The sequence below is a fragment of the Pseudophryne corroboree genome, chromosome 1 (genome assembly GCF_028390025.1).
Source record: "Pseudophryne corroboree isolate aPseCor3 chromosome 1, aPseCor3.hap2, whole genome shotgun sequence".
NCBI classification, from domain to species: domain Eukaryota; kingdom Metazoa; phylum Chordata; class Amphibia; order Anura; family Myobatrachidae; genus Pseudophryne; species Pseudophryne corroboree.
Genome location: NC_086444.1, coordinates 573,959,463 through 573,980,842, shown reverse-complemented (window position 1 = coordinate 573,980,842; position 21,380 = coordinate 573,959,463). Strand labels below are relative to the sequence as shown.

Below are 21,380 nucleotides of genomic sequence, written 5' to 3'. Positions count from 1 at the left end.
CCAGACTCCAGTTAGGTACTGTGCCCGGACGAGCGTACACAATAAGGGAGGAATTTTGAATCCCGGGTAAGACTCATACCAGCCACACCAATCACACTGTACAACCTGTGATCTGAACCCAGTTAACAGTATGATAACAGCGGAGCCTCTGAAAAGATGGCTCACAACAACAATAACCCGATTTAGTTAGCAATAACTATGTACAAGTATTGCAGATAATCCGCACTTGGGATGGGCGCCCAGCATCCACTACGGACTCCGAGAAATAGAATTATCGGTAAGTAAATTCTTATTTTCTCTATCGTCCTTGTGGATGCTGGGGTTCCTGAAAGGACCATGGGGATTATACCAAAGCTCCCAAACGGGCGGGAGAGTGCGGATGACTCTGCAGCACCGAATGAGAGAACTCCAGGTCCTCTTTTGCCAGGGTATCAAATTTGTAGAATTTTACAAACGTGTTCTCCCCCGACCACGTAGCTGCTCGGCAAAGTTGTAATGCCGAGACCCCTCGGGCAGCCGCCCAAGATGAGCCCACCTTCCTTGTGGAATGGGCCTTAACAGATTTAGACTGTGGCAGGCCTGCCACAGAATGTGCAAGTTGAATTGTGCTACCAATCCCACGAGCAATCGACTGCTTAGAAGCAGAAGCACCCAGCATTGTTGGGTGCATACAGGATAAACAGCAAGTCAGATTTCCTGACTCCAGCCAACCTGGAAACTATATTTTCAGGGCCCTGATAACATCCAGCAACTTGGAGTCCTCCAAGTCCCTAGTAGCCGCAGGTACCACAATAAGCTGGTTCAGGTGAAACGCTGACACCACCTTAAGGAGAAACTGGGGACGAGTCCGCAGCTTTGCTCTGTCCGAATGGACAATCAGATATGGCTTTGTGAGATAAAGCCGCCAATTCTGACACTCGCCTGGCCGAGGCCAGGACCAACAGCATGGTCATTTTCCATGTGAGATATATCAAATCCACAGATTTGAGTTGTTTAAACCAATGTGATTTTTTAGGAATCCCAAAACTACGTTGAGATCGCCCAGTGCCACTGGAGACATCAAAGGGGCTGTATATGCAGTACTCCCTTAACAACTTCTGGACTTCAGGAACTGAAGCCAATTTCTTTCTGGAAGAAAAACAACAGGCCGAAATTTGAACCTTAATGGACCCAATTTGAGACCCATAGACACTCCTGTTTGCAGGAAATGTAGAAATTAACCTAGTTGAAATTCTTCCGTGGAGCCTTCCTGGACTCACACCCTGGCACATATTTTCACCTAAGTGGTGATAATGTTGTGCGGTCACCTCCTTCCTGGCTCTGACCAGGGTAGGGATGACCTCTTCCGGAATGCCTCTTTCCCTTAGGATCCGGCGTTCACCCGCCTTGGCGTCAACGCAGCTGCGGTAAGTCCCGGAACAGACACGGTTCTTGCCGAATCAAGACCCTTCTTAGTATCTCTTGAAGTTCCGGGAACCAAGTCCTTCTTGGCCAAACCGGAGCCACGAGTATAGTTCTTACTCCTCTCCTTCCTATCATTTTCAATACATTGGGTATGAAAAGCAGAGGATGGAACACATACACCGACTGGTACACCGACGGTGTTACCAGAGCGTCCCAGCTATTGCCTGAGTGTCTCTTGACCTGGCGCTTCAGGTGGGACGCCATCATAACCACCTTTGGTCTTTCCCAACGGTTTACAATCATGTGGAAACTTCCAGATTAAGTTTCCACTTTTCCGGGTGGAATTCATTTATGCTGAGGAAATCTTCCCAGTTGCCCACTCCCGGAATGAACACTGCTGACAGTGTTATCACATGATTTTCCGCCCAGCGAAGAATCCTTGCTGTCATTGCCCTCCTGCTTCTTGTGTCGCCCCGTCTGATAATGTGGGCGACCGCCATGATGATGTCCTACTGGATCAGCACCGGTTGACTTTGAAGCAGGAGTCTTCCTAGGCTCAGAGCATTGTAAATTGCCCTTAGCTCCAGTATATTCATGTGGAGAGAAGTCTCCAGACTTGACCACACTTCCTTGGAAATTTTTTCCCTGTGTGACTACTCCCCAGCCTCTCAGGCTGGTATCCGTGGTCCCCAGAACACAGTCCTGAATGCTGAGTGTGCTGCCCTCTAAAAGATGAGCACTCTGCAGCCCCCACAGAAGAGACACCCTTGTCCTTGGAGACAGGATTATCCGCTGATGCATCTGAAAATGCGATCCGGACCATTCGTCCAGCAAATCCCCTGAGATCTGCCGAATGGAATCGCTTCGTAAGAAGCCACCATTTTTCCCAGGACTCCTGTGCATTGATGCACTGATACTTGGCCTGGTTTTAGGAGGTTTCTGACTAGGTCGAATAACTCCTTGGCTTTTTCCTCCCGGAGGAACACCTTTTTCTGGACTATGCCCAGAATCATTCCTAGGAACAGCAGACGTATCGTCGGAAAACAGCTGCGATTCTTGGAATATTTAGAATCCAGTCGTGCTGTCGTAGAACTACTTTAGATAGTGCTCTTCCGACCTCCAACTGTTCTCTGGAACTTGCCCTTTTCAGGATATCGTCCAAGTAAGGGATAATTTAGATGCCTTTTTTCTTTGAAGAAACATCTTTTCGGCCATTACCTTGGTAAAAGGCCCGGGGTGCCGTGGATAATTCAAACGGCATCGTCTGAAACTGATATTGACAGTTCTGTACCACGAACCAGAGGTACCCTTGTTGAGAAGGGCAAATTTGGACATGGAGGTAATCCTTGATGTCCAGGGACACCATATAGTCCCCTTTTTTCCGGTTCGCTATCACTGCTCTGAGTGACTCCATCTCGATTTGAACCTTTTATGTAAGTGTTCAAAGATTTCAGTTTAGACTATGTCTCACCAAGCCGTCTGGCGTCAGTACCACAATATAGTGTGGAAAAATAATACCCTTTTCCTTGTTGTAGGAGGGGTACTTTGATTATCACCTGCTGGATATACAGCTTGTGAATTGTTTCCAATGCTGCCTCCCTGTCGGAGGGAGCCGTTGGTAAAGCAGACTTCAGAAACCTGCGAGGAGAAGATGTCTCGACTCTCCAATCTGTACCCCTGGGATAATACTTGTACTATCTAGGGGTCAACCTGCGAGTGATCCCACTGCGCGCTGAGACTCTTGAGACTACCCCCCCACCTTGAGTCCGCTTGCATGGCCCCAGCGTCATGCTGAGGACTTGGCAGACGTGGTGGAGGGCTTCTTTTCCTGGGAAGGGGCTGCCTGCTGCAGTCTACTTCCCTTACCTCTATGTCTGGGCAGATATGACTGGCCTTTTGCCTGCATGCCCTCATGGGAAAGGAAGGATTGAGGCTGAAAAGACGGTGTCTTTTTCAGCTGAGATGTAACTTGGGGTAAAAAGGTTGGATTTCCCAGCTGTTGCCGTGGTCCCCAGGTCCGATGGACCGACCCCAACTAACTCCTTCCCTTTATACGGCAATACTTCCATGTGCCGTATGGGATCTGTATCACCTGACCACTGTCGTGTCCATGACATCTTCTGGGTGATATGGACAACGTACTTATCTTGATGCCAGAGAGCAAATATCCCTCTGTGCATCTCACGTACATATATATAGAATGCATCCTATTAAATGCTCTATATGAATAAAATATTTTCAGTCAGGGAATCCGACCAAGCCAACCCAGCACTGCATCTCCAGGCTGATGGCGATCGCTGGTCGCAGTATAACCACCGTATGTGTGTATATACTTTTTAGGATATCTTTCCAGCTTCCTATCAGCTGGCTCCTTGAGGGCGGCCGTATCTGGAGACGGTAACGCCACTTGATAAGCGTGTGAGCGCCTTATCACCCTAAGGGGTGTTTCCCAACGCGCCCTAATTTCTGGCGGGAAAGGGTATAACGCCAATATTTGCTATCGGGGTAACCCCACGCATCATCACACACTTCATTTTATTTTATCTGATTCAGGAAAAACTACAGGTAGTTTTTTCACTCCCACATAATACCCTTTTTTGTGGTACTTGTAGTATCAGAAATATGCAACACCTCCTTCATTGCCCTTAACGTGTGGCCCTAATGAGAAATACGTTTGTTTATTCACCGTCGACACTGGATTCAGTGTCCGTGTCTGTGTCTGTGTCGACCGACTGAGGTAAATGGGCGTTTTTAACGCCCCTGACGGTGTTTCTGAGACGCCTGGACCGGTACTAATAGTTTGTCGGCCGTCTCACGTCGTCAACCGACCTTGCAGCGTGTTGACATTCTCACGTAATTCCCTAAATAAGCCATCCATTCCGGTGTCGACTCCCTAGAGAGTGACATCACCATTACAGGCAATTTCTCCGCCTCCTCACCAACATCGTCCTCATACATGTCGACACACACGTACCGACACACAGCACACACACCGGGAATGCTCTGACAGAGGACAGGACCCACACTAGCCCTTTGGGGAGACAGAGGGAGAGTTTGCCAGCACACACCAAAACGCTATAATTATATAGGGACAACCTTATATAAGTGTTTTCCCTTATAGCATCTTTATATATATCTCAATATCGCCAAAATCAGTGCCCCCCCTCTCTGTTTTAACCCTGTTTCTGTAGTGCAGTGCAGGGGAGAGCCTGGGAGCCTTCTCTCCAGGCTTTCTGTGAGAGAAAATGGCGCTGTGTGCTGAGGAGATAGGCCCCGCCCCTTTTTCGGCGGGCTCGTCTCCCGCTATTTAGTGAATCTTGGCAGGGGTTAAATATCTCCATATAGCCTCTGGGGGCTATATGTGAGGTATTTTTCGCCAAAAAAGGTTTTCATTTGCCTCCCAGGGCGCCCCCCTCCCAGCGCCCTGCACCCTCAGTGACTGCCGTGTGAAGTGTGCTGAGAGGAAAATGGCGCACAGCTGCAGTGCTGTGCGCTACCTTTAGAAGACTGCAGGAGTCTTCAGCCGCCGATTCTGGACCTCTTCTTACTTCAGCATCTGCAAGGGGGCCGGCGGCGCGGCTCCGGTGACCATCCAGGCTGTACCTGTGATCGTCCCTCTGGAGCTGATGTCCAGTAGCCAAGAAGCCAATCCATCCTGCACGCAGGTGAGTTCACTCCTTCTCCCCTAAGTCCCTCGTTGCAGTGATCCTGTTGCCAGCAGGACTCACTGTAAAATAAAAAACCTAAGCTAAACTTTCTCTAAGCAGCTCTTTAGGAGAGCCACCTAGATTGCACCCTTCTCGGCCGGGCACAAAAATCTAACTGGAGTCTGGAGGAGGGTCATAGGGGGAGGAGCCAGTGCACACCACCTGATCGGAAAGCTTTACTTTTTGTGCCCTGTCTCCTGCGGAGCCGCTATTCCCCATGGTCCTTTCAGGAACCCCAGCATCCACAAGGACGATAGAGAAAGTATAAAGCAACTAAGACAAATACCTTGGTTTTCCATCTGTGTGCCTAAGCAGCACCAGCGCACATCACAATGCACAATTCTATGTTATTGGAAGTCACCTTCACCAACTAGACGTGTAGCTAGTTACAGAAGAGGAGGAAAAACCTTACGCATCTAACTGCAAATAAGTGAAAGCACAACAAAAGTCCAACCTCATACCACTTTTGAACCACCCCTGTTTTTAATCCTTAAATATTGCATGTTTTAGCCTCATATCTGGCAAGTGAGTCAGGATTTGCACGCTTTAATTACTACTGCAGCAGTTTTGTGTGTTTGGAGCCTTGTTTTACAAAGTGCGCCTAATAGGCTTTTCTATTGAAGTGCAAATGTAAGGTTCAAAATCACACAAGGCAATAACCACGCTAGTTCTGAAATGGAACAAAAATCAAGTTCTTTTTGGAGTGGAATTGGCTGTGCACCCCTCTGCATAGCAAGAAATGGTCCCTAAAATGCACCTTTCTACCTTATCATCCCTGTTTAATAATCACTGGCCCTCTTTCAGGATGGATCGCACAAGCGATCTCCTGCGCAGTTTCCCATGTGTCTCTTACTTTCACAACAGCCTCTGCCTGATTGACCGGCAGAGCGTTCGGTGTGTGTGGGAGCGGAGACTGGCGGCGTTTCTGGAAACGGGGGGCGTGTTGCCCCGATTTTCCAGGAGTGGCGAGGCCAAGGTCTGCATCATTGCTGGGATCGCAAATGCAGCAAGGAGGTGGTGTTTAGCACCTCCTCCTGCATTTGCATTACTATGGATCGCATTTTCAAAGCTGCCTGAGAGCAGCTTTACAAATGCGATCCACGCTGAATGAGGGCCTTAATCTGCAAATTGAACTGTTGCTTTTGTCCTGGTGCATCTACTTCACACTCTTTAAGGAACGCGCTAATCACCAAACTCATCCCATAAGCCAATGCAACAGTGTCCTCCACAGCCACTACTATCTTGCTCCCTAAAACTTTTTCAAAATCTAGGTGCACTTGCGCCAATCAAGGCACACAGCGCCACCAAAGAAGATACTGTCCTTGTGAAGGAGGCCCATAAAAAGCAGATTATTTTAGATGATATATAGTGCTGGAATATACTTTTAATGCTGTGTTGTAAATATTAAGTGATGTTTTCTTCAGTAAGCCAAATTTCCTGAGAGTTCTACAAATGCTAATAAAATAATGTACAAATTGTATTTGATACCGAAAAAGAAGTTAAATCTGGGAAATATTTCTGTAGTTTTCTTTGTTTTCAATAAAAGGAAGAAGTTTCACAAAAGGCAAAAAGGGAGGACAGACAGCTTTAAATAAATCATAAATTACATTCATACCTCATTGAGGAGGAGTTATTTTTTGGGGGGGAAGCCAAAAGAGTATGGGCTGAATTCAATTAGCCGTGAAATCGTGGTAATTTACCACGATTGCCTTTTTCATGGCTGTCACACATTTTTTGCATTAAAAACTGCCTTTTCACGGGTATGCGCACTCCTGCAAATAGCCTATTCAATTGCAAATTTGCAAAAGCAGGATTACCATGAAAATTGTTGGCGAAACTGGAAAGTGAAAAATGTCCTGCCGTTACACCCCCAAAAAAGCTAAACCAACATCGGTTAATAGTATAAAAGTTTATAATTCAATATAATACAAGTATTTCTGGTCCTTACATTGGGTCAAATGGCTGTTACATGCATTTTTTTTTTTAAATATCACAAAATTATAGAAATCTATTTTTTGTCAGCAAAATAAGTGCTAAAAATAAAATTGGGGTAAATAAAAGTACAAGCATATATTTAGGTCATTTCAGGGGACTTAAAAAAAAAAAAAAGGAGGAAACATTTCGAATTACTCCCACCTGCAAGTCTAAAAAAAACATGTCTCACTCATATAACACCAGCAATATACCTGTCCCGTACCTTGTACCCCAATTTACACCATTTTGCACTTTTTCACCCCAAAAATGATGTCATTTTTGCCCAATTAAAAATAATCAAAAACTGCCTAATTAGACATTCAGAGGGTGCCCCAGGGGTTCTGAACCAAATCCCAACAATTTTAACTTAAAATAGGGCTTTTTTCCCAACTGTTCATCTGCTCAGAGGTAGTGAATTGAAATTTGCAGTAAAATTACTGCAAATCCGTCTTCGCTGACAATTGAATAGGCACTTTTCACGAGTCGTTTTTACAACAAAAACAGATTTTCGTGGCTAATTGAATTCGGCCTTATGGCTGCTAACATTGACTTTTGGCTTCTACAAAAGGGCTGAGTTACTTTTTTGTCATGCAACACATGGGCCATTGAACATATTGGTTTTAGAATGGAACTAACAATGACATTGCAAAATAGAAAGATCAGCTATTAGCTACAAATTTCCTCCAGCATTGGTCCACGTTATGTATCAGTCATGTCCTACATTACCCTCTTTATTTCTAAAATAATAGCTAATATTTCTGAATCACCTCCTTCGGGTTTCCATATCTCAAGGACCTGTGAACAGTTTACTTGTTCTAAAGCCAGAGTGAAAACTTTAGGCCATTCTGTTTTATCTGATCGGTAGAGGCACTCAATTAGTTTCTCAGCCCCAGCTGTTGAACCTTTCAGTCTCGTTTCCTGGTTAAAAAGAAAAAAAGATGGTTATTATATTAAGTAGCAACATCTAGAATTAAATGGATCTATATTAATATTGGTTGTTTAGATTGCATGTTTTAAGGATGCAACTTGCCTTTAGACGCAAACTGGAATGGTGTTTCAAGGTGATATGATAGAGTATACCTAAACATCAAATCCACTGCATTAAGCATGTGTGTGCGACTGTGACATACTATGCAGTTGAACCTTTATGCAAGTAACACTAACGCTTGATTTTTAAATAGAAACAGTGTGTTTATTGTCAATCAGGACCCCATCTATCTGTATGGAGCTTATATGTTCTCCTATGGTTTAAGCAAGTTTCCTCCAGGTGCTCTGTTGTGCAGCATGGTCAACCAGAAGATATCGTGCATGACCCCCGGGAGCGCACAATCGGGCGTACACAGTGTACGATCCGGCCAATGTGTTGTTCCGATTTGGCCGGAAACAACATACTGTGCAGAGATCGTTCACATGTGTACCCGGCCTAAGTAGCTCAGAATGACCCCCGGAACTCCTCTACTGGGGTGTAGTCCCTAGCCTCTGCAAACCTACAAATTGGGGGCCACACACCCACCGTTTTGTAATATGGGCCCCATTGCCACCCAAAAAAAATTACTTCGGGGCACTGCATGCAATCTTGCACACAGAGATCTGTACATGCGCAGTGTGGCATGTGTATGAACAGGACTCTCACATCGGAGTTGTACACAAACCATCGGAATTGCATACAAGTCTGATTCAGTACCTAAGTCTGCACCTAGGAATTCTGGAAGACAAAATAGCCAGTGACAATGGCCCTCATTCCGAGTTGATCGCTAGCTGCCGTAGTTCGCTGTGTAGCGATCATTTAAAAAAACGGCAAAACTACGCATGCGTACGGGTACAAAGAGCATCGTTGTTTAGCACTGCTTCTTGCGACTATTCCATTCGCACAGCCGATCGCAAGGAGATTGACAGGAAGTGGGAGATTATAAGTGTCAACTGACCGTTTTCTGGGAGTGTTTGGAAAAACGCAGGCGTGTCCAGGCGTTTGCAGGGCGGGTATCTGACGTCAATTCAGGGAACTTCGTTGCAACAACAAGGCTGGTCTTGTTTTGCACAAAATGTTTTTTTACCGCTCAGCTGAACAGGCGTTCACACTCTTGCAAAGCGAAAATACACTCCCATGTGGGCAGCGACTATGCGTTTGCACGGCTGCTAAAAGTAGCTAGCGAGCAATCAACTTGGATTGACGGCCAATATACTGAAGCCTTTTTCTTACCACATGTTGCTTTCTATTAGATATATATATAAGAGCACTTCATATTACTTCTTTGATACATGTAATATTTAGAAGCCATTTTCATCCTCTAGGCTTTACACAATGACATGTATTGAAAATGCATAAGAATTAAATTGCAAACAAATCAATTAATTAATAATGACAATAATGACAGTATTGGGCAAATTACGCACTTACAGCAGGGGCGACCAAACATTTTCTTGGAGTGCCATATTAAGAAAATGAATTGTATGGAGGGCCATATATTTTTTTCTCGCAATTAGGTAATGGTTGAGACTAGATCCTCTTCAGAAAAGTGTGGGAAATACCATCTGACCAGCAACAAAAGGGGGGAGAAGAGCAAGGTTCAGAATGTGGAACTCAAAGTGTACCCTCGCGGGCTCGCCACCAGGTTACTAAGGGAAATTGATGGTGACATGGATAGTGAAACTGCTCTTTCCCCTGTGTCCCATGGTTCTTCAATTTCTCTGAACAGGATCTAGCCACTACCATTAGATAATGGTTCTTTTCTGAATAAAAATTATTCTAATAAATAAAACTAAAACAAATATTTTTAAATAAACATATTTTTAATGCCCGCATAATATGCCACATATTTGTACCCCAAATTCATGACACAAACTAATGCCCCCAATTCTTAATATGACACACAGTAATATCTGACACTCTTGAATTACCCCAATTGATAATAGGCCATACATCTGAGGCCCAAATTCATATACCATCAGCAGTGCCCCCAATTTAAAAGCCACACATCTGTGTCCCAAATTCAAAATATGCTACCTCACATCAGGTTGTTGCAAAGGCAGAGTGCCTGCTGTGGAATTGTGCTGACTGCCAAGGCCAAGATGCAATCTGAAATGGCTGCCGATGGCAGGAAGAGATCAGGCCCAAAACACTCACTGTTTCACACAACAGACATCCTGCTGGAACCAGAGGGCCATAGTTTGGACACCCCTGGCTTAGATGCTCCTGCTATGCACTAAAGTGTCCTTGGCTAAACTAGTGGCTAATATATTAAGCCCTTTACTCCACTCTTTGATTCATCAAGACCAGGTGGGATATATAAGTGGCAGACAAGCTTCGGATAACAGACATATATAATGGTAGATGCTCAATCAGCTTAATGATATCATTCAGGTACTCGAAAGGGAGAGGAATTTCTAAGCAGGAAAAAAGAGACACATTGTTTCCCCTAGCACCCTGAATGATAACAGTAACCAGATATAAATCCCACATAATATTAGAATTCAGAGATCTTGGTTACACATATTTGCGCAAATGTGTGACTAAGCCCCAAAGCCGCTTCAAGGAGTCTCTGTATATTTGGGGTCCCTAGCACCATATCTAGGTGCAGGGTGTGGCACCCCAAAACACCAGCATAAGCCAGAAAGCCGAGGGCAGCATACCAGTGAAAAATCTATAGTGTTAATAAATTAGTATTTAGGAAGCCGAAGCTATAGAGAAGGTGATACAAAAATGAAATGTAATTAAAATAGAGAAATAGTGTTGAAAAATTAATCAGTGAAAAGTGTTTATAGAATGTAAAGGTATGCCACACTAAAGCCATCCAGCTCAACCAGTCCAGAAGCACCACACCCCACACCTCCATTACATATATAAATGGCATATGCTCAATCAGCTTAATGATATCATTCAGGGACCCCAAATATACAGAGACGCCTTGAAGAGGCTTTGGAGCTTAGTCACACATTTGCGCAAATATGTGTAACCAAGATCTCTGAATTCTAATATTATGTGGGCTTTATATCTGGTTACTGTTATCATTCAGGGTGCTGGGGTAAACAATGTCTCTCTTTTTTCCTGCTTAGAAATACCTCTTCCTTTTGAGCACCTGAATGATATCATTAATCTGATTGAGCATCTACCATTATATATATGTCTGTTGTGAGAGGCAGAGAGGTTCCTGCATTAGGAGGAGGTGCAGGCTCTGACATGCCACATGGAGCATTATGGGGTTGCTCCAAGGTAGGTAGCTCTTAGCTTAGACATATTGTAGTAAGGAGCCATTATCATGTGGCTCCTTGCTGGTTAATCATAGACCCAGATTGGGGTAATGGAGGTGTGGGGTGTGGTGCCTCTGGACTGGCTGAGCTGGATGGCTTTAGTGTGGCATACCTTTACATTCTATTAACACTTTTCACTTATTAATTTTTCAACACTATTTCTCTATTTTAATTACATTTCAATTTTGTATCACCTTCTCTATAGCGCCGGCTTCCTAAAATAGGATTTTAATACCTACCAGTAAATCCTTTTCTCTTAGTCCGTAGAGGATGCTGGGGTCACATCAAGAACCATGGGGTATAGACAGGATCCGCAGGAGACATGGGCACTTTAAGACTTTCAAAGGGTGTGAACTGGCTCCTCCCTCTATGCCCCTCCTCCAGACTCCAGTTATAGGAACTGTGCCCAGGGAGACGGACATTTCGAGGAAAAGGATTTATTGTTAAACCAAGGTGAGATAAGTACCAGCTCACACCTCAAGCACGCTGTACAACATGGCATTCAACATAACGCAAATCAACGGCATCAACAATGTCAGCAACAGGCTGACTAAAAAACCTAACACAACATGTTTTAAACGTAACAAAAAACTGCAGATACAGTAAGCACTGGGACGGGCGCCCAGCATCCTCTACGGACTAAGAGAAAAGGATTTACCGGTAGGTATTAAAATCCTATTTTCTCTTACGTCCTAGAGGATACTGGGGTCAAATCAAGAACCATGGGGTTATACCAAAGCTCTAGAACGGGCGGGAGAGTGCGGATGACTCTGCAGCACCGATTGACCAAGCATGAGGTCCTCTCATCAGCCAGGGTATCAAACTTGTAGTACTTCGCAAAGGTGTTTGAACCCGACCAAGTAGCCGCTCGGCAAAGTTGTAATGCCGAGATCCCCGGGCAGCCGCCCAAGACGAGCCTACCTTTCTGGTAGAATGGGCCTTCACCGATTTCGGTAACGGCAATCCAGCCGTAGAATGACAGATCGTATGACAGATCCAGCGCGCAATAGTCTGCTTGGACGCAGGAGCCCCAATCTTGTTGTGAGCATACAGGACAAAAAGAGCCTCCATTTTCCTAAACTGAGCCGTTCTGGCGACATAAATTTTCAAAGCTGACTACATCGAGAAATTTCGATTTCAGCAAGGCGTCAGTAGCCACTGGCACCACAATAGGTTGGTTCAAGTGGAACGATGAAACTACTTTCGGCAGAAATTGCTGACGAGTCCTCAACTCTGCTCTATCTTCATGGAAGATCAAATAAGGGCTCTTGTGAGACAAGGCCGCTAATTCAGACACCCGCCTTGCGGATGCCAAGGCCAACAGCATGACCACTTTCCAAGTGAGGAATTTCAACTCTACCTTCTGTAAAGGTTCAAACCAATGAGATTGAAGGAATTGCAACACCACGTTAAGATCCCACGGTGCCACTGGGGGCACAAAGGGAGGTTGGATATGCAACACGCCTTTCACGAAAGTCTGCACTTCTGGAAGGGAGGCCAATTGTTTTTGGAAGAAAACCGATAAGGCTGAAATTTGTACTTTAATTGAGGCCAACTTTAGGCCCGCATCCAAACCAGCTTGTAGAAAATGGAGAAAACGTCCTAACTGAAATTCTTCCGTAGGAGCCTTCCTGGATTCACACCAAGACACGTATTTTCTCCAAATACGGTGGTAATGTTTAGACGTTACTCCTTTTCTGGCCTGAATAAGAGTGGGGATGACTTCCTTGGGAATACCCTTTCGGGCTAGGATCCGGCATTCAACAGCCAAGCCGTCAAACAAAGTTGCGGTAAGTCTTGGAACACGCACGGCCCGTGCTGTAACAGATCCTCCCTCAGAGGAAGAGGCCAGGGATCTCCTATGAGTAATTCCTGAAGATCTGGATACCAAGCCCTCCTTGGCCAGTCTGGAACAATGAGGATCGCTTGAACCTTTGTTCATCTTATGATCTTTATCACTTTTGGAACGAGTGGAAGCGGAGGAAACACATACACCGACTGAAACACCCAAGGTGTCACTAGGGCATCCACTGCTATTGCTTGATGGTCTCTCGACCTGGAACAATATCTCTGAAGTTTCTTGTTGAGGCGAGATGCCATCATGTCTATTTGAGGAATTCCCCAAAGACTTGTCACTTCTGCAAAGACCTCTTGATGAAGACCCCACTCTCCTGGATGGAGATCGTGTCTGCTAAGGAAGTCTGCTTCCCAGTTGTCCACTCCTGGAATGAAGATCACTGACAGAGCGCTTGTATGCCTTTCCGCCCAGCGGAGAACCTTTGTGGCCTCTGCCATTGCCGTTCTGCTCTTTGTTCTGCCCTGGTGGTTTATGTACGCTACTGCTGTTATGTTGTCCGACTGAATCAAGACGGCCCGATTGCGAAGAAGATGTTCCGCTTGCAGAAGGCCGTTGTAAATGGCCCTTAACTCCAGAACGTTTATGTGTAGACAAATTTCCTGGCTTGACCATCTTCCCTGGAAACTTTCCCCTTGTGTGACTGCTCCCCAGCCTCGGAGACTCGCATCCGTGGTCACTAGGATCCAGTCCTGGGTCCTGAACCTGCGTCCCTCTAGGAGGTGAGAGCTGTGCAGCCACCACAGGAGTGAGATTCTGGTCTTGGAAGACAGGATTATCTTTCGGTGCATGTGCAGATGGGACCCGGACCACTTGTCCAACAGGTCCCACTGAAACACTCTGGCATGGAATCTGCCAAACTGAATGGCCTCGTAGGCCGCCACCATCTTCCCCAGCAACGAAGTGCATTGATGGATCGATACTCTTGCTGGTTTCAGAATTTGTTTGACCAGGTTCTGAATTTCCAGAGCCTTTTCCACTGGAAGAAAAACGCAATGTAATTCTGTGTCCAGAATCATTCCCAAAAATTACAGCTGTCTCATCGGGACCAACTGTGATTTTGGCAAGTTTAGGAGCCAACCATGTTGCTGCAGAATTGTCAGGGAGAGCGTAATGTTCTGCAGTAATTGGTCCCTGGATCTCGCCTTTATCAGGAGATCGTCCAAGTACGGGATAATTGTGACTCCTTGTTTGCGCAGAAGAACCATCACTTCGGCCATTACTTTGGTGAAAACCTTTGGAGCCGTGGACAGACCAAACGGCAATGTCTGAAATTGGTAATGACAATCCTGAACTGCAAACCTCAGGTAAGCCTGATGTAGAGGATAAATGGGAACATGTAAGTAGGCATCCTTTATGTCTACCGACACCATAAAATTCCCCTCCTCCAGACTGGAAAACACTGCCCGGAGAGATTCCATCTTGAATTTGAATTTTCTCAGGTAGAAATTGAGGGATTTGAGGTTCAGGATTGGTCTGACTGAGCCGTCTGGCTTCGGGACCACGAACAGGCTCGAATAAAAGCCTTCTCCCTGTTGCGACGGGGGAACCCTGACAATGACTTCATTGTGACACAATTTTTGTATTGCGGCGCATACCACCTCCCTGTCCAGAATAGAAGCTGGCAAGGCCGATTTGAAAAATCGGCGAGGGGGAACGTCTTGAAACTCCAGTTTGTACCCCTGGGACACTATTTCTAAAACCCATGGGTCCAGGGCCAAACGGGCCCAGAACTGACTGAAGAGCCTGAGACGTGCCCCCACCGGTGCGGACTCCCGCAGAGGAACCCCAGCGTCATGTGGTGGATTTGGCAGAAGCCGGGGAGGACTTCTGCTCCTGGGAACCGGCCACGGCCGGTGATCGATTACCTTTATCCTTTCCTCTAGAAGCAAGGAAGGAAGACCCTTGGCCTTTTCTGTATTTATTGGGCCGAAAGGACTGCATCTGATAGTGGTGTGCTTTCTTTTGTGGTGCAGGCACATAAGGTAAAAATGATGACTTTCCCGCGGTAGCCGTAGATACCAAGTCAGCGAGGCCGTCACCAAACAATACACCACCTTTATACGGTAGAGACTCCATAGCTTTCTTAGAGTCAGCATCAGCATTCCATTGATGAATCCACAATGCTTTCCTAGCTGAGACTGCCATGGCATTGGCCCTTGATCCCAAGAGGCCAATATCCCTCGCAGCTTCCTTTAGGTAGACTGCAGCATCCCTGATATAACCTAGTGTCAAAAGAACGCTATCCCTATCCAGGGTATCTATTTCAGATGACAAGTTATCTACCTATTTTTCGATAGCACTACTCACCCACGCAGATGCAATGGCTGGTCTGAGTAGCGTACCCGTGGTGACATAAATGGATTTCAATGTATTTTCCTGCCTACGATCCGCAGGATCCTTTAGGGCTGCCGTGACAGGGGACGGAAGAGCCACCTTTTTGGATAGCCGTGATAGAGCTTTGTCCACAATAGGGGGGTGACTCCCATTTTTCCCTATCCCCAGAGGGAAACGGGAATCCTTTTGGGAATCTGAAACTTTTTGTCAGGATTTTCCCAAACCTTTTCACAAAGCGTATTCAGTTCATGAGAGGGAGGAAACGTTACCTCAGGTTTCTATCCTTTATACATACAGACCCTAGTATCAGGAACAGTAGGGTCCTCAGTGATATGTAATACGTCTTTTATTGCCACAATCATGAACTGAATGCTCTTTGCCAGTTTTGGATCTAATCTGGCATCACTATAGTCGACACTTGAGTCAGTGTCAGTGTCGGTATCCGTGTCTGCCAGCTGGGCAAATGAACGTTTATGTGACCCCGAGGGGGTCTGGACTTGTAACAACACATCCTCTACGGATTTCTTCCATGCCTGGTTCTGAGACTCAGATTTATCCAATCTCTTATTTATCAGAGCCACATTTGCATTCAAAGCACTCAAAACATTCACCCAATCAGGTGCCGACAGGGTCACTCCCACAGCCGTTTGTGTCCCTAACATAGTCTCCTCCTGGGAAGAGCACTCCGCCTCAGACATGCCGACACACGTGCACCCAACACACCCAGACACACTGGGCCTATAGGGGACAGACCCACAGTAAAGCCTGTCAGAGGGACACAGAGGGAGTTATTGCCAGCTCACACCCCAGCGCTCAATCCCGGTCTGAAACACCACAGAAAATGCCCCAGACCTGCAGCGCTTTTATAATTAACATATAATGCACCAAAATAACTATGCCCCCCCCCACCCCCCGTTTTTTACCCTGATACTTATGCAGCAGTGTGAGGAAGGACCAGCGTCTCTGCAGCCTTGTGTAGAGAAAATGGCGCCGGGTTGTGTGCTATGAGGGCTAAGCTCCGCCCCCGTAATGGCGCGCTTCAGACCCGCTCTTTTCAAATAATTTTTTATACTGGCGGGGGTCCGGACGGTGCCCTGGCACTATGTCCGCTCTTGACAGTTACTTATAGATGTCATATATGCTGCCCAAGGTGCCCCCGCGCCCTGCACCCTGTGGTGCCGCTGTGTGTGAGAGCATGGCGCGCAGCGTGCGAGCGCTGCGGTACCTCAGAAGCAGTCACTGAAGTCTTCTTCTTCTTCTTTTACTCACCTGTCTTCTGGACTTCTGGCTCTGCAAGGGGGGTGACGGCGGGCTCTGGGAACGAGCATCTAGGCGTACCTAGCGATCAGACCCTCAGGAGCTAATGGTGTCCTGTAGCCAAGGAAGCAGAGCCTTTAAACTCACAGAAGTAGGTCTGACTTCTCTCCCCTAAGTCCCACGAAGCAGGGAGACTGTTGCCAGCAGTCTCCCTGAAAATAAAAAACCTAACATAAGTCTTTTTCAGAGAAACTCAGTAGAGCATAGAGGGGCATAGAGGGAGGAGCCAGTTCACACCCTTTGAAAGTCTTAAAGTGCCCATGTCTCCTGCGGATCCCGTCTATACCCCATGGATCTTGATGTGACCCCAGCATCCTCTAGGACATATGAGAAAATAAGAATTTACTTACCGATAATTCTATTTCTCGGAGTCCGTAGTGGATGCTGGGGTTCCTGAAAGGACCATGGGGAACAGCGGCTCCGCAGGAGACAGGGCACAAAAAGTAAAGCTTTACGATCAGGTGGTGTGCACTGGCTCCTCCCCCCATGACCCTCCTCCAAGCCTCAGTTAGGATACTGTGCCCGGACGAGCGTACACAATAAGGAAGGATTTATGAATCCCGTAAAGACTCATACCAGCCACACCAATCACACCGTACAACCTGTGATCTAAACCCAGTTAACAGTATGATAACAGAGGAGCCTCTGAAAGATGGCTCCCTACAACAATAACCCGAATTAGGTAACAATAACTATGTACAATTATTGCAGATAATCCGCACTTGGGATGGGCGCCCAGCATCCACTACGGACTCCGAGAAATAGAATTATCGGTAAGTAAATTCTTATTTTCTCTATCGTCCTAGTGGATGCTGGGGTTCCTGAAAGGACCATGGGGATTATACCAAAGCTCCCAAACGGGCGGGAGAGTGCGGATGACTCTGCAGCACCGAATGAGAGAACTCCAGGTCCTCCTTAGCCAGGGTATCAAATTTGTAGAATTTTACAAACGTGTTCTCCCCCGACCACGTAGCCGCTCGGCAGAGTTGTAATGCCGAGACCCCTCGGGCAGCCGCCCAAGAAGAACCCACCTTCCTTGTGGAGTGGGCTTTTATCGATTTTGGCTGTGGCAGGCCTGCCACAGAATGTGCAAGCTGAATCGTACTACAAATCCAGCGAGCAATAGTCTGCTTAGACGCAGGAGCGCCCAACTTGTTGGGAGCATATAGTATAAACAGTGAGTCAGATTTCCTGACTCCAGCTGTCCTTGAAATGTATATTTTTAAAGCTCTGACAACGTCCAACAACTTGGAGTCCTCCAAGTCGCTTGTAGCCGCAGGCACTACAATAGGCTGGTTCAGATTAAATGCTGACACCACCTTAGGGAGAAAATGCGGACGAGTCCGCAGTTCTGCCCTGTCCGAATGGAAAATCAGATATGGGCTTTTGTAAGATAAAGCTGCCAGTTCTGACACTCTCCTGGCCGAAGCCAGGGCTAGTAGCATGGTCACTTTCCATGTGAGATATTTCAAATCCACAGTTTTTAGTGGTTCAAACCAATGAGATTTGAGAAAGTCCAAAACAACATTGAGATCCCACGGTGCCACTGGAGGCACCACAGGGGGCTGTATATGCAGCACTCCCTTAACAAAAGTCTGGACTTCAGGAACTGAAGCCAATTCTTTCTGGAAGAAAATCGACAGGGCCGAAATTTGAACCTTAATAGATCCCAATTTGAGACCCATAGACAATCCTGATTGCAGGAAATGTAGGAATCGACCCAGTTGAAATTCCTCCGTCGGAGCACTCCGATCCTCGCACCACGCAACATATTTTCGCCAAATGCGGTGATAATGTTGCGCGGTTACTTCCTTCCTTGCTTTAATCAAAGTAGGAATGACTTCTTCCGGCATGCCTTTTTCCTTTAGGATCCGGCGTTCAACCGCCATGCCGTCAAACGCAGCCGCGGTAAGTCTTGAAACAGACAGGGACCCTGCTGAAGCAAGTCCCTTCTCAGAGGTAGAGGCCACGGATCTTCCGTGATCATCTCTTGAAGTTCCGGGTACCAAGTCCTTCTTGGCCAATCCGGAACCACTAGTATCGTTCTTACGCCTCTTTGCCGTATAATTCTCAATACTTTTGGTATGAGAGGCAGAGGAGGAAACACATACACCGACTGGTACACCCAAGGCGTTACCAGCGCGTCCACAGCTATTGCCTGCGGATCTCTTGACCTGGCGCAATACCTGTCCAGTTTTTTGTTGAGGCGAGACGCCATCATGTCCACCATTGGTCTTTCCCAACGGGTTACCAGCATGTGGAAAACTTCTGGATGAAGACCCCACTCTCCCGGGTGAAGGTCGTGTCTGCTGAGGAAGTCTGCTTCCCAGTTGTCCACTCCCGGGATGAACACTGCTGACAGTGCTATCACATGATTCTCTGCCCAGCGAAGAATCCTTGCAGCTTCTGCCATTGCACTCCTGCTTCTTGTGCCGCCCTGTCTGTTCACATGGGCGACTGCCGTGATGTTGTCCGACTGGATCAAAACCGGTTTTCCTTGAAGCAGAGGTTCTGCCTGGCTTAGAGCATTGTAGATTGCTCTTAGTTCCAGAATGTTTATGTGAAGAGACGTTTCCAGGCTCGACCACACGCCCTGGAAGTTTCTTCCTTGTGTGACTGCTCCCCAGCCTCTCAGGCTGGCGTCCGTGGTCACCAGGATCCAATCCTGTATGCCGAATCTGCGGCCCTCCAATAGATGAGCACTCTGCAACCACCACAGAAGAGATACCCTTGTCCTTGGAGACAGGGTTATCCGCTGGTGCATCTGAAGATGCGACCCTGACCATTTGTCCAACAGATCCCTCTGGAAAATTCTTGCGTGGAATCTGCCGAATGGAATTGCTTCGTAAGAAGCCACCATTTTTCCCAGGACTCTTGTGCATTGATGTACAGACACCTTTCCTGGTTTTAGGAGGTTCCTGACAAGTTCGGATAACTCCTTGGCTTTTTCCTCCGGGAGAAAAACCTTTTTCTGAACCGTGTCCAGAATCATCCCTAGGAACAGCAGACGTGTTGTCGGAATTAACTGGGATTTTGGAATATTCAGAATCCACCCGTGCTGTTTTAGCACTTCTTGAGACAGTGCTAATCCCATCTCTAGCTGTTCTCTGGACCTTGCCCTTATTAGGAGATCGTCCAAGTATGGGATAATTAATACGCCTTTTCTTCGAAGAAGAATCATCATCTCGGCCATTACCTTGGTAAAGACCCGAGGTGCCGTGGACAATCCAAACGGCAGCGTCTGAAACTGATAGTGACAGTTCTGTACGACGAACCTGAGGTACCCCTGGTGTGAGGGGTAAATTGGAACGTGGAGATACGCATCCTTGATGTCCAAGGATACCATAAAGTCCCCTTCTTCCAGGTTCGCTATCACTGCTCTGAGTGACTCCATCTTGAACTTGAACTTCTTTATGTACAGGTTCAAGGATTTCAGATTTAGAATAGGTCTTACCGAGCCATCCGGTTTCGGTACCACAAATAGAGTGGAATAATACCCCTTTCCTTGTTGTAAAAGAGGTACCTTGACTATCACCTGCTGAGAGTACAGCTTGTGAATGGCTTCCAAGACCGTCACCCTGTCGGAGGGGGACGTTGGTAAAGCAGACTTCAGGAAACGGCGAGGTGGATCCGTCTCTAGTTCCAACCTGTACCCCTGAGATATTATCTGCAGGATCCAGGGATCTACCTGCGAGTGAGCCCACTGCGCGCTGAAATTCTTGAGACGACCCCCCACCGCCCCCGAGTCCGCTTGAGAAGCCCCAGCGTCATGCTGAGGCTTTTGTAGAAGCGGGGGAGGGCTTCTGTTCCTGGGAAGGAGCTGCCTGTTGCAGTCTCTTCCCCCTTCCTCTGCCTCGTGGCAGATATGAATATCCCTTTGCTCTCTTGTTTTTAAAGGAACGAAAGGGCTGCGGTTGAAAAGTCGGTGTCTTTTTCTGTTGGGGAGTGACTTGAGGTAAAAAGGTGGATTTCCCGGCTGTAGCCGTGGCCACCAAATCCGATAGACCGACACCAAATAACTCCTCCCCTTTATACGGCAAAACTTCCATATGCCGTTTTGAGTCCGCATCACCTGACCACTGTCGCGTCCATAAACTTCTTCTGGCCGAAATGGACATAGCACTTACCCGTGATGCCAGTGTGCAAATATCCCTCTGTGCATCACGCATATAAAGAAATGCATCCTTTATTTGCTCTAAAGACAGTAAAACATTGTCCCTATCCAGGGTATCAATATTTTCAATCAGGGACTCTGACCAAGCTACCCCAGCACTGCACATCCAGGCTGTCGCTATAGCTGGTCGTAGTATAACACCTGTATGTGTGTATATACTTTTTTGGATATTTTCCATCCTCCTATCTGCTGGATCTTTAAGTGCGGCCGTCTCAGGAGAGGGTAACGCCACTTGTTTTGATAAGCGTGTGAGCGCCTTGTCCACCCTAGGAGGTGTTTCCCAGCGCGCCCTAACCTCTGGCGGGAAAGGGTATAAAGCCAATAACTTCTTTGAAATTAGCATTTTTTTATCGGGGGCAACCCA

General features: G+C 46.7%; 1 protein-coding gene across 2 annotated transcripts in view; it reads right to left on the bottom strand.

Annotated features, from left to right (window-relative positions):
- The window catches only part of RIGI (RNA sensor RIG-I), a 289,257-nt gene that overhangs the window by 179,397 nt on the left and 88,480 nt on the right, over nt 1-21,380 (bottom strand). For both annotated transcript variants that reach the window (XM_063914195.1, XM_063914196.1), the window contains exon 5: nt 7,853-8,003. In XM_063914195.1, coding sequence (XP_063770265.1) covers nt 7,853-8,003 — 151 coding nt within the window. The remainder of the gene's footprint in view (nt 1-7,852; nt 8,004-21,380) is intronic.